This window comes from Myotis daubentonii, chromosome X, assembly GCF_963259705.1.
Source record: "Myotis daubentonii chromosome X, mMyoDau2.1, whole genome shotgun sequence".
Taxonomy (NCBI): domain Eukaryota; kingdom Metazoa; phylum Chordata; class Mammalia; order Chiroptera; family Vespertilionidae; genus Myotis; species Myotis daubentonii.
The window spans coordinates 107,573,838-107,587,539 of NC_081861.1; the positions used below are offsets into that span (position 1 = coordinate 107,573,838).

The 13,702-nt window shown below is 40.9% G+C and overlaps 1 protein-coding gene across 2 annotated transcripts in view; it reads left to right on the plus strand.

Annotated features, from left to right (window-relative positions):
- The first annotated feature begins 1,759 nt into the window (after window positions 1–1,759).
- Window positions 1,760–13,702, plus strand: part of APOOL (apolipoprotein O like) — a 104,450-nt gene continuing 92,507 nt past the window's right edge. The window contains exons 1-2 of one of the 2 annotated variants that reach the window (XM_059679115.1): window positions 1,858–1,875; window positions 2,425–2,502. Coding sequence is in view for 1 of the 2 variants with exons in the window: in XM_059679114.1 (XP_059535097.1) it covers window positions 1,861–1,875 (15 nt within the window). In the remaining variant the exon portion in view is untranslated. Of the gene's footprint in view, window positions 1,876–2,424; window positions 2,503–13,702 lie in introns of both variants that reach the window. The other variant, XM_059679114.1, reaches the window with a different exon arrangement.

The following is a 13,702-nucleotide window of genomic DNA, read 5'->3' on the forward strand; positions in this document are numbered from 1 at the left end:
AAGAAATGCCCACATTAGAAACAACTGAGGAACTCTTTTTGCAAAATTTTGTTACATCCGAACAAATGATGTAAAGTAATATGCAGTAATCTAAATTTATGAAATTGTCCAGGTGATTCTTTTGTATACTACTTTCAGCACCTCTGACTTAGTTCAACTCTATTTTATAATACTTCTCTTATAAAATCTTAGTTTGATTCTAGTACTTTCCATTACACAAATCTTTCTGCACCCAAAGCAAATAGTAGCAACTGGTAAATCTATAACTATAAATCAAACAACATTTAAATAATATTTTGAAATATTTTTATAAAAAGAAAATAAAAATTCTTTACATGTGACATGGCTCCTGCCTGACTCTTCTACCCCTCTCTTCCTGCCTCTAGGTGCTCCCACCTTAGGGTTTTTGCATCTGTTGTTGCCTCTGCCCAGACCCTTATGTTACTCAAGTCTCAGCTCAACTGTCTGTTCCTTGCAGAAGTATTCTCCATTCTCCCAAATTAAAATAATTCCAACTCCATCCCATTCGCCCTCTTATCACTATTCACAATTATCTTGTTCCTTTCTTTTTTGTTTTCTTTTTTAATTTTGTTTTATTGCTTAAAGTATTACAAAGAGTATTACATATGTCTCCTTTTTTCCCCCCTTGACCTTCCTCCAGCCTCCCCTACCCGCCAGTGTCTTGTGTCCATTGGTTATGCTTATATGCATGCATACAAGTCCTTCGGTTGATCTCTTACCTCCCCCACTCAACCCTCCCTGGCCTTCCCGCTGTAGTTTGACAGTCTGTTCGTTGATAACACACACACACACACACACACACACACACAAACACACACACAAAACACAACTAAAATTAGGCTCTACTAGGCCAGAGATTATGTTTGTTTTGTTCATTGTTTCATATGCAGTGCATATAACAATAACAGGCTATGGTGTCCCATTGACAGGAATGACAGCAGTCATATCTGAGTGCGGGCACTAGGAGATTAATTATCTTTAGCTAATTTAAAATTAATTTAAAACAAAATAGAATTATTCAGCTTTTTATTCTCGCCACACACTGGCAATTCTAAGCAATGTCAGTGATAAAATATTCATTCCATAGAAAACCTTTTTCTTGATCTAAGTTTTAAACAAATTTTGTGGTACCCTTGACTTTGTTCTGTACCTTGAACGAGTGCCTGGCATACATTAGGCGCTTAGTGACATAGTTTTAGAATGTATGAACTTGCAAGTCTATTGCAGAGGTAACATTTTCTTTGTGACTATATAGTTATTTATTAAGGCAGCCGGATTTCAGGTTTTTTAAAAAATATATATTTTATTGATTTTTTACAGAGAGGAAGGGAGAGGGAGAGAGAGTTAGAAACATCGATGAGGGAGAAACATCAATCAGCTGCCTCCTGCACACCCCCTACTGGTGATGTGCCCACAACCGAGGTACATGCTCTTGACCTGAATCGAACCTGGGACCCCTCAGTCTGCAGGCGGATGCTCTATCCACTGAGCCAAACCGGTTAGGGCCGGATTTCAGTTTTAAATCCTTATCTAGATAAATCCCATGTATCTGTTACAACGAACATAATGAAAACTTCTGTACCCAACAAAGTAACTTTTAACTAGGCTACGGAGAATATTCTGAAAAGATTTATCAGGGTTACAGTCTCCCATAGGGACGAACCGCAGCGGACCAATTGTGAAGCAGCTTCCCCATGAAGCTCTGGAGGGCGGAGAAAGGGCGGGAGCAGGCAGACAAGGGGCGTAACCAGGCGGGGCTGTAGTGAAGGGAGCTGAGTTGAAGCGTTTTGTCCATCTTTGCTCTCCGTCTGAAAACTTGGGTGTGACAGGGTCACAGACATGGCGGCCGTAAGGGTAAGTTAAAAAAACACAGACATACATACAAAAACTTGCTTAGTTTTTTTAGGGGCAGACAGCATTCTGGTAACTATAGAAGGGAGCCCTCTAACTTCAGAAGGGCGCCCCACAGCAAGAGGCGGGGTGGAGGTGGGGTTGTGAGAGAATTGGCAAGATCTGGGAATCTTTTAATGTTTGAAACCTGAAGACACCCCGCCTCTCCCCTTCAGGGGTTTCTCAGCCGGGGAGTACTCTTTCCTGAATCCCTTGCGTTTGACTGTTTTTACAGCGGCACGGTGAAAAATGGGGAACTGCTGGGTGAAAATGCCCCGCTGGGCGACAAGCAGCGGCAGACTTTTGGCTCTTGATCTGAAACAAAAGAAAGAATCCTGGGCATATGTGGGGGTGCTCAGGATCGGGCCTCCTGACCCTTTGAAGGACTTTGTTAAAATGTTATTTGGGGTGAAATAGACCAGGATAGACAGATCTCAAGGCTCTCTGAAGTGCACAAGTTTGTATTACTGTTGTTAACTTCCGAGTTTGAATAACAAGCCTTTTTCTTTTGAGTTCTGTATGGGGAAAGGTGCTACTTGGGAATCTGCGTACAGGAAGTGACTAGGCTGGCCGCTAGCTTCAGTTCCCTAAGTAGGTTTCAATAACAATAAGGTAGTTGAGAAATATCTATATTTGAAGTGGATTATAGTTTTTAAGTGAATTGCTTTTAGTAGATACAAATATGAATAATTCACTTCAGTTAGTTTTTAAATTAGCTCAATAACTGGCTTGATTCGCTATTCTCACTTCATTTCTGCAATTCTGCTTCTTATAGTTAGCTGAGTTATCAGGACACCTTTTTAACTGGACTCACTGTCTCTAGCCTGGCTCTCATTGAATCAATTTTTCCCTTCACTGGCAGGGTAGTACTTACACTAAAATGCAAATATGATTATGCCCCTCCCCTACTTAAAAACTGTTATTGGCACTCCATTACCTGTCCTCTGGGGTCATGTCAGACTCCTATATCCAGAACACCCTGCCTTGACTCTAGAGCTTCACCTCCTGTCTCTCAAGAACTCTTCTAACATTTGTACTCCAGGTCTTTTCCCTTTCTTCCTCTGGACCTGAAGTGCTATTTCCCATCCTCATCTAGATATTTCCTGTTTATAGTTCATTCACTCATTTAACAGATAGTTGTGTACTGCCTCCATGTATGCTAAGCACAAAATGCCTTTTTCTAGAGAGTTTCCTGAACCACCTCTCCAGTCTAATTTAAATTTATTGATTGATTGATTTGAGAGAGAGAGAGAGAGAGAGAGAGAGAGAGAGAGAGAGATTTGTTGTTTCATTTATTTATGCATTTATTGGTTGATTCTTGTAGGTGCCCTGATTAGGGATCGAACTCAAAACCTTGGTGTACCTGGACAATGCTCTAACCAACTGAGCCACCTGACCAGGGCCTCCAGTCTAATTTAAATAAGTCCTCATTGTGCTCCAAGAAGACCCTGGGCATACTCTTACCTTAGGACTTACCACATTGCAAGTAATAGACAATTTACTCAAATGTTTTACCTTTCTAAACAATAAGCTACTTGAGGACAATTCTTACAACATTATTTTTTGTATTCTTAGTACATAGCACAGGTATGACTTATATTAGGTACTCAATAAATTCTACATGAATAAATAAGTGCCAGACAATGAAGATAAAAGGTATTAAGCAGTGAAGATGCAACATGTAACATAAATGACTGTGATTTGAAGATAATTGCCTTGCCTCAGGAGCAAACCAGAATAGTACATTGTCACTGAAGCCTAAAGGAGAGAGTTGAACAGTCCTTTTATTTGGCCATTAATAAGTCACTGGTAGCTACCATTTTTTAAAAAATATATTTTTTATTGATTTCAGAGAGAGAAAGGGAGATGGGGTGGGGAGGCTGGGAGAGAGAAACATCAATGATAAGAGAAAATTATGGATTAGCTGCCTCCTGCACACCTTCTACTGGGGATCGAACCCACAACCCGGGCATGTGCCCTGACCGAAAATTGAACCTGGGACCTCCTGGTTCATAGGTTGATGCTCAACCACTGAGCCACACCTACCAGGCTGGTAGCTACCATTTATCACGTGCTTACAACAAGGCCAAGCACTATGCTAAATTACATGTTATTTCACTTAATTCTCAAGACATCTTTATGTTGTGGATATTATGATCACCAGTTTACAAATGAAAAACTAATGCTTAAAAAGTTAAGTAAATTGCCCAAAATTATAATGCTAATGAGAGCTGAAATGAGATAAAGAGCTATGAGTAAAATGGAAGAGGGAGAGCCAAAATTGCTTGGAGTTAAGGAAAGGATAAGGGGTTTGAAACTGGCATTCATTTAGCACCTAATTTTATCAGCTGCTTTACGTATATTATTTCAGTTTAATTCTCTTGATGACCCCAAGAAATGGGTAACATCCCCATTTTACATATGAAAAAATTTAGGATTAGAAAAAGTGCTTGCTCTAAGTCATAGAGCTGATAAGTGGAAGAGCCAGTTTCAAACACACATATATTTTTCTCCAAAATCCATGATCTTTCCAGTAATCCTTGATCTTTCTGAAAGGATGGTATATATTACTCTTTAGAGGAGTGTTGTGGTGAATGGAATAAATCTTGGGAAGGGGTGGCAAATTTTTTAAATGTATTTTCATTTTAAAAAGTCAGGAAACTGTATGTTAATTATATTTCAATTAAACTGGGGGGAAAAGTCAGGAGACCTGAGCAGATTTGGAGACAAGGGGAACTGTGCCAAGAACTAGTAAAAAGGAAATATAGTAATAGTAATCCCAGCTATGTTATTGAACATTTAATGTGCTGAGCATTATGCTAAGCATTTTATGTGAATTTTCTCACGTTTCACAGTGGCCCTTTGAGTAAGTACTTTTTTTGTGAGCATTTTACAGTTAAGGAAACTGAAGTTTAGAAAGGTTGAGTAACTTGCCCACAGTCAAACAGTAGTATGCAATAGAGCTGGATCTGAAATTGCATGATCTAAGTCCAGATCATGCGATTTAAGCTTGAGGAAGCACCTGTGAGGCCAAAGTACCAAAAGGGTGATCTGTGTTAATTTTGAAAACCCAGAGTTTAATCCAAAGAGTAAGGTAGGGAGGATTCCGGAAGGTTGGTATAATTCTGAAAAAAGTTTACATACAGCTTGAAATATTAGATCTTGTTGAATAGATGTGATAGTGGAACACTGATGTGGAATTAGCCTTAAAGAATAAGAATTGCTAATTCCTCCTGCTGACTTATTTAAAAAAAAATTATTGTCTTACTAGATTTTAGTAGAATTTTTCTCATTAAATTCAATAGGGTTTCATTGGTTAATAACATTATATAAATTAAATGTGTTGAACTTTATAATATGACATCTGTATTGTATACTCACTGCCTAGTTTCCTTCCTTCACCATGTATTTGACTCCCTTTTCTTTCTTCATCCACGTCCCTACCCACTTCTCCTTTAGTAACCACCATTGTGTTGTCTGTATCTATGGGTTGGTTTTCTTGTTTGTATATTTGTTTTGTTTGTTCATTTATTGCTTTTTGTTTTATATCCCACATATGAGTGAAATCTCTGACTTATTTTACTCAGCATAATATTCTCAAGATGACACAAATGGCAATTTTTCATCTTTTTAATGACTGAGTAGTATTACATTATATATATGTGTGTGTGTTTTAAAATTTTTAAAGTAGGTGAAGTGATTAAGAAGTACAAATTGGCAGTTATAAAATAGTCATAGTGATGTAAAGTACAGCATAGGGAATATATAATATTGTAATAACTATGTATGGTGCCAGATGGGTGGGTATTAGATTTGCCAGGGTGATCAATTGGTAAGTTATATAAATGTCTAACCACTATGCTATACACCTGAAACTGATACAATATTGAATGTGAAGTGTAATTGAAAAATTAAAAATAAATACATATGTTAGGGAAAAAAATGGGGTGGGAGAATAAGATTCCCAGAAGAGGGATCACACCTCATACTTGTTACAATAGCTTTTATCAATAAGACAAGAAATAACAAGTGTTGGAGAGGTTGTGGAAAATAGGGAACCCTTGCATGGAATGCAGACTGGTGCAGCTACTATGAAAAACAGTATGGAGGTTCCTCCATTTTGTTGGAATAGAGTGGTTTATAGTATTTTTTCATAATCCTTTGTATTTCTGTGGGATCGGTTGTTACTTCTCTTTCATTTCTGATTTTGTTTATTTGGGTCCTCTCTCTTTGCTTCTTGGTGAGCCTGGCTAGAGGTTCATCAATTACTGTTTAACTAGAGGCCCGGTGCACAAAAATTTGTGCACTCGGGGGGGAGGGTGGGGTCCCTCAGCCTGGCCTGTGCCCTCACACAGTCTGGGACCCCTCGGGAGATAACGACCTGCTGGCTTAGGCCTGCTCCTGGGTGGCAGAGGGCAGGCCCAATCCCTAGGTGCAGCCCCTGGTCGGGCTCAGAGCAGGGCCAATTGGGGAGTTGGGGCGCCCCCCGTCATGCACAGAGCAGGGCATCTTGGGAGGTTGTGATGCCACCCTCAGTCACGCTCAGGGTAGGGCCAATGGGGGGGTTGGGGCCCCATCCCCTGTCACACTCAAGGAAGGTTCGATGGGGAGGTTGCGGCGCCACCCCCTGTCACGCACAGAGCAGGGCCAATCAGGGGGTTGGGGCGCTGCCCCCATCACACACAGAGCAGGGCCCATTAGGGGGTTGGGGCACCGCCCTCTATCACCCACAGAGCAGGGCCGATCAGGGGGTTGGGGCGCCACCACTCTCATACTCAGGGCAGGGCCGATGGGGAGGTTATGGCTCTACCCCATCACACACAGAGCAGGGCCCGTGGGGGGGGGTTGGGGAGCTCCCCCCTATCAGGCACAGAGCAGGGCTGCTCTGGGGGTTGGGGCCCCGCCCCCGTCACACACAGAGCCGCAGGGCGATCAGGGGGTTTGGGCGCTGCCCCCTGTCATGCTGATCCCGGTGCCGGGAGGCATATTACCCTTTTACTATATAGGGTAAAGGCCTGGTGCATGGGTGGGGCCAGCTGGTTTGCCCTGAAGGGTGTCCTGGATCAGGGTGGGGGGTCCCCACTGGGTGCCTGGCCAGTCTGGGTGAGGGGCTGAGGGCTGTTTTCAGGCTGGGAGTGACTGAAGTTCCCAACCGCTCCTTTTCTTCTTCTTCTTTTTTTAATTCTGGGCCAGCTTTGCCTTGAGGCTTTGCTCCAGCTCTTAGGCCTCCTTGGGTGAAAGTAGGTTTCTGGCCTTTGCTTACAATGTTGCGAATCTGCTGGCTGAAGTCCCGAGGTATTTGTTACAATGTTTCTTAAACTGCCCGCTCAGAGGCCTGCATCCGCAGGCGGGGAACGTTGGTTTCCTCCAACGATCCTCTGTCACTGAGGCAAGCAAGCCTCATGTTAGTTTCAAGCTGCCTGGCTGCCGGCCGCCATCTTGGCTGAGAGTTAATTTGCATATCTCGCTGATTAGCCAATGAAAAGGGTAGCGGTCGTACGCCAATTACCATGTTTCTCTTTTATTAGTGTAGATAGCTTGCTATTTAGCCTCCAAGTGTTGGATTTTTTTTCATTGTTTTTATTGTAGTTGATTTCTAGTTTTATGCCATTGTGATCTGAGAGGATACTTGATATGATTTCTGTCTTCTTGAATTTGAAGAGGCTTTGCCTGTATCCCAATATGTGGTCTGTCTTTAAAAATGACCTGTGTACACTTGAGAAGAATGTATATTCTGTGGCTTTGCGGTAAAATATTCTGAAGATGTCAATTAATTACATCTGGTCTAGTGAGTCATTTAGGATTGATGTATCATTTCTGATTTTTTGTTTAGAGGATTCATCCAGTGGTGTTAGCGGGGTATTAAAGTCCCCTAATATGACTGTATTGCTGTCTATCTCTCCCTTGATATCTTCCAGAATTTTTTTTATGTATTTGGATGCTTCAGTATTGGGTGCATATATGTTTACCAGAGTTATATCTTCTTGTTGAATTGCTCCCTTTAGTATTATGAAGTGACCTTCCTTATCTCTTGTTATGGCCTTCACTTTGAGGCCTAATTTGTCAGATATAAGTATTGCTACCCCAGCTTTTTTTTTTTTTCATTTCAATTTGCCTGAAAATTTTTTTTTCCATCCCTTCACTATCAGTCTGTGTGAGTCCTTTGTTCTGAGGTGGGTCTCCTGTAGACAGCAGATATATGGGGTCATGTTTTCTTATCCATTCAGCTACCCTATGTCTTTTGATTGGGCATTTAATCCATTTACATTTAAAGGTATTATTGATAGGTACTTGTTTGTCACCATTTTTATTCTTTGTGCCTGTGATCCTTCTTCACTACCTATTTCTTCTTTTTACAGCAATCCCTTTAGCATTTCTTGCATTCCTGGTTTGGTGGTAATAAACTCCTTTAGTCCTTTATTTGACTGTGAAGCTCCTGATTTCACCTTCAATTTTGAATGATAGCCTTGCTGGGTATAGTATTTTTGGATTCAGACCCTTGTTTTGCATGACTTTGTATATTTCATTCCATTCCTCTCTGGCCTGGTGGGTTTCTGTTGAAAAATCAGTTGATAGTCTGAATGGAGATCCCTTATAGGTAACTTTCTGTCTCTCTCTGGCAGCCTTTAAGATTCTTACATTGTCGTTGGCGTTTGCCAATTTAATTATAATGTGTCTTGGTGTAAGTCTTTTTGGGTTAATCTTGTTTTGGACTCTGTGAGCTTCTTGGACTTGTGTGAGTTGTTTTTTCCCAATATCAGTGAAGTTTTCTGTCATATCTTCAAACAGATTTTCTATTCCTTTCTCTGTTTCCTCTCCTTCTGGCACCCCTATTATATAGATGTTGTTTCATTTCGTGTTGTCCCACAGCTCCCTTAGGCTCTCCTCCTGTTTTTAATTTTTTTTTGCCAGTTGCTGCTCTACATGGGTGTTTTTTCCTACCTTGTCTTCTAGCTCACTGATGCGGTCCTCAGCTTCTTCCAGTCTACTGTTGATGCTTTTCATTGTGTTCTTTATTGCAATGATGTCATTTTTCATTTCTTCTTGGTTCTTCTTCATTTCCTCTTGGTTCTTACACATGTTGTTGAACTTGTCTTCCATCCTTTTCAGCATCCTTATGACCATTGCTCTGAATTCTTTCTCTGACAAATTGCTTGCCTCCATTTTATTTATTTTCGTTACTGGTGATTCCTCCTTTTCTTCCATATGGGGGCTGTTTCTTTGTCTCCCCATTTTCACTCCTCTCAGGTTGTCTGGTTATGTGGCTCACTCTCTACCCCACTGACTTAAAGGTACAAAATACAACTCAACAAGACACAATATGCTGGGGTCCAACCCCAGTAGGTCCAGGGGTCCCCAAAGGTGTGGACGGAGTCAGCAAAGAAGGAATTAAACAGAGACAGCGGTCAGTTGATCAACAGCCTAGCCAGGATCTCTAGCCAAGTTCTGGTCAGGATCTCCAGCGAAGTTCTGGTTAGGATCTCTAGCCAGGTTCTGTGTCCATGTTCTCTTGCTAGGTTCTCCAGCCAGGTTCCCCAGGTTCTCCAGCCAGGTTCTGTAGCCATGTTCCCTAGCTAGGTTCTGTCCAGGTTCTCCAGCCAGGTTCTGTAGCCATGTTCCCTAGCTAGGTTCTGTCCAGGTTCTCCAGCCAGGTTCGGTCACCAGGTTCTAGTCAGGTTCTCTTGCCATGTTCTATCCAGGTTCTGTAGCCAGGTTCTGCCTTTAGGTTCTTCAGCCAGGTTCTCTCGCTAGGTTCTGTGTCTAGGTTCTGTCTCTAAGTTCTGTATCCAGTTTCTGTCCAGGATCTTTTGCCATGTTCTCTCCAGCGAAGTTCTTCTGTCTCTAGGTTCTGTGTAGGTTCTGTGTCTAGGTTCTGTGTCTAGGTTCTGTGTGACTATTTTCTTGTTACATCTGTATTTATACCAGTTGATTCCAATCCTATCAATCTCTATTCCAAAGGTTAGGGCATTTCTTATCTCCATTCCAGGGAGTAAAGATTATGTAGCTTAAGCATGATTGTTCGTAGTTAAAGTGATTAATTACCCACCTGGCACTTAGTTGAGAGGTTTTATTCCTTCCCTAACTTCAGGGGAAAATCCCTACCTGGGGAAACAACCTTTCTCAGAGAGGTGACCTTGGTTAAAACACATAGTGCCAAGAAGGTGAGCAAACATATTAAGAACAGTATGCCATATATGCCAGGTCCCTTGAAACAGCAAGGATGGACCGGCTCCTGGCAACAATACAAGGGCCACAAAACATGAATGTGTTCATGATACCAATAACCCCAAATAACGGTGACCATCAGAGAAAAAAGAATTAGGGGAGAGAAAAGAGCACAAAATATGATATTGAGAAAAGGAAAAAGGTAAGAGAGAAAAAAAAAGTAGAAAAAATAAGGGGAAAATATATGTATATGGGGGAAAACTGCAAAAAAAAAAAAAAATACAACCCAACAACTAATCCAAAAAATGCAAACAACAAACAGCCAGAAAAGAAGGAGGGAAGCTGAATCTGAAGAAGCAGAGCTTATTTCCACAAGGTAAGGTTAAGGAATTGAATGAATGGGGAAATGGCTCCACTTCAGTATAGAGGAGGTAGAAGGAGAATGAGTGTATAAGAAGAAAAGTAAAGAAAATAATAAAAAGTAGAATATAATAATTAAAAAATAATATAAATATAAAAAATACATATATAAAAGAAAATTTATAATCTATCTTTGTATTCATCTATTTTTGGAACAGGAGACTAGAGAGGAGATAGGCCTGAGTTGGTGACTGAAACTAATTAAGCTATTAGTAGAAGAAAAGAACAAGCAAGGAGACGAAAAACAAAAATCATAACATAAAAAACAACAAAATAACAAACATTTAAACAAACAACTACAAGAAAAATGAAAGAAAGAAAAAAGGAAGAAAGAAACAAAAATTTAGCTAGTGAAGAATGAGAAAAGAGAAGTGTACATGGACTTGGAGCAGGGGAGAGGAAATTAAATATATGAGGAGGCAAAGAGAGATTACTTTAATAGTAATGCATCAGTAAAGCAGATAAAGAAGATCAATTTTTAACAGGGAGTAAGAAGAAAGGATAGAGAACAACTAAAGCAGGAACAGGTGAAGAGAAACAGGATGAAAAAGCAAAAAGTGAGGAAGAAAGTTGGCATAAAGAAAAAAATGAGATAGAGTAAAATAATGATAAAAATGAATATAAAAATAGAATGTAGAACACTAATCTAAAAAATTAAAAAGAAAATGGTAAAATAATAATAAATTAAAATATAATAATAAAAATAAAGTGAAAATAAAATTTTAGTTTCTTAAGTAAAAGATAAAAAATAAAAAAGTGAAGTAGTGAAGTTTGTTCACTTCAGTGGTGCTTCAGTGTCCCATGGGGGCTGGTTTAAGACCCTTCTCTACTGTTCTGCCTGCCAAGTCTCAGTTTCCTGTCAAGTAGTTAGCAATGTTGTAGTTCCCAGTGACCCACCACTCCTGTGTGTCATATGCCACAATCTTGGTTTCAATCAGGTGGGATCAATTTCCCCACTTTGTTTTTCTGCCTCCTCTCAGTCATATTTACACAAGCATCTATTTCTGACATGGCCTCTAGGTGGTGGTGTTGCTGTATTAGTTTCCTATACCAACTGGCCCCTCAACCCAGTCCCCCAGGATTCCCTGGGGGTATTTAGAATCTTCCTTTCCCTTCTGTACTTTAGACTGGGTGGGGCTGCACTGCTAGGAGGAACCTGGTCTTCAGGAGAAAAATGTCTGTTCAGGGTTGGAGGGACGAACTGTCCCAGAGCTGGCTTCCTGCTCGTTTCTCCCTATTCTGCTCCCCAGTTTCCACCAAAACCACCTTCCTCTGCAGTCTCAGTTAGTGTTTTTAATTGAAAGATCCTATTTATTGCATTTAGCAAGTAGAAGTAAGGAAGTTATAAAGACAGAGCACCCATGCTGCCTCGCATCTTTCTCCCCCGGCACTGCGTCGCCAGTATAGAACTTCAGGCTGCCTTTCTGGGTGTAGTCTCCCATGGCTGTGGGCTTAGATCTAGAGTCCCCCCACTACCAGCAGCCCTATGGACTCCCTTCCACATTCGAGGGCTACACTGACCCAAAGGGCCACGGATTTGGTGGGGCACAGTCTCCCTCTGAGACTCTAGTCCTGGTTGCGTGTGTTTCTTTCTCTAGCACAGATCCCCTATCCCACCTCTCTCCAGGTGCTCTCTGACCTTTCTGTCCACGGATTGCCTCACCAACTGTGTTTAATTTGCCAATTTCGGGTGGATGTTATTTGATTCAGGTGTTTCTTCTGCTCTGCGAGAAGGTGCAGGATCTGTCCGCCTATTCAGCCTCCACCTTGTCTCCCCCTGAACAAACTTTTTAGGCACCTGTGGCCAGGGAGGCTGGAGTCTTGGTGTTCATGGGTTCGCAGCTGAGGCAGTTGGTCCCTGAACATTGTGGCTGTAGGGTCCTGGGTGGTACCCGAGGTTTCCCCGGGTGAAGGTAAGGCTGGGCTTCCAATCACAGCTGCTCACCCCTTCAAGATGGCAGAGCTGGCCGCCCTGGGAGAGATTTCAGCGGTAGTGGAGGCTGCCTGGCCAGGGGAGCCTGGTCCGCCAGTCCCCGACAGTCATTATCTTGCTCACTGCCATCCTGTCGGCTGCCATTTTGGATCATTTAATTCTTTCAAAACATTTTTTAAGGTACATAATTTTATTAACTCAAAAAATAGGATTAGAGCCCTGATTAGGTGGCTCAGTTGGTTGGAGCATCTTCCCATATACCAAAACAGTTGTGGGTTCCATCCTCGGTTGGGGCATGTACAAGAAGCAACTGATGGATGTTTCTTTCTCACATCGATGTTTCTCTCTCACTCTCACTCTCTCTCCCTTCCTTTGTCTCTAAATAAAAACATATCCTTGGGTGAAAATTAAAAACAAAAGAGTTGAGCAGTGAGGAAATCAAAGTTGTAACAGGAGGTTCTATTCAGAGAAAAGCTTGTTGAGTTTATGGTTTGAGCTATAACATGTTCTGAGTAATGGTAAATTCAGCATGTTCTCATGGAGTGGGTAGCATATAAAGGTCTATGGAGGTGAGGTAAGAACAATGAAGTAAGGTATTTGGATGGTTTGACCACATGGACATTAAAGTCACTTAGAATTATGGCAGGATTTGGAGTATAGACTAAGAGTTTAACTAGGATCCTTAATCTTTAATTGCGATGAAGTGACCAGGAGGTAGGCAGATGATAGTGCTAATGATGAATAGATGGATGATATGAGTTTCAAAGGAGCAGAATTTCATTCCTTTATGTAAACTTTTTATTGTAATATATCATACATATAATAAAGTACACAAGTCATAAGTAGCTTGGTTAATTTTCACAAAAATGATCATACTTGTTCAACAAGCACCCAAATTAAAAAATAAATAGAACATTACCAGCAGCCCATAAGTACTCCACTTTCTTCCCCCACAGAATTAGCCTCCACCATAGATTAATTCTGCCTATTTTTGGCCTTCATGTAAATGAGATTATGCCTTATTTACTTTCTTATGTCTAGCTTCTTTCACCCAATAGGTATTATGCTTCTGAGATTATGCATGTAACAGTCCATTCATTATTCCTGTGTGATATTCCATAGCATAATATAGCATGATTTATTTATCCAGTCTATTATTGATGGACATTAGAATTATTTTCAGTTTTGAACTATTACAAATAGTACTCCTATGAACATTATTGTACATGTCTTTGTGGTACATGTAAGTGTACATTTCTTTTGAGTATATAC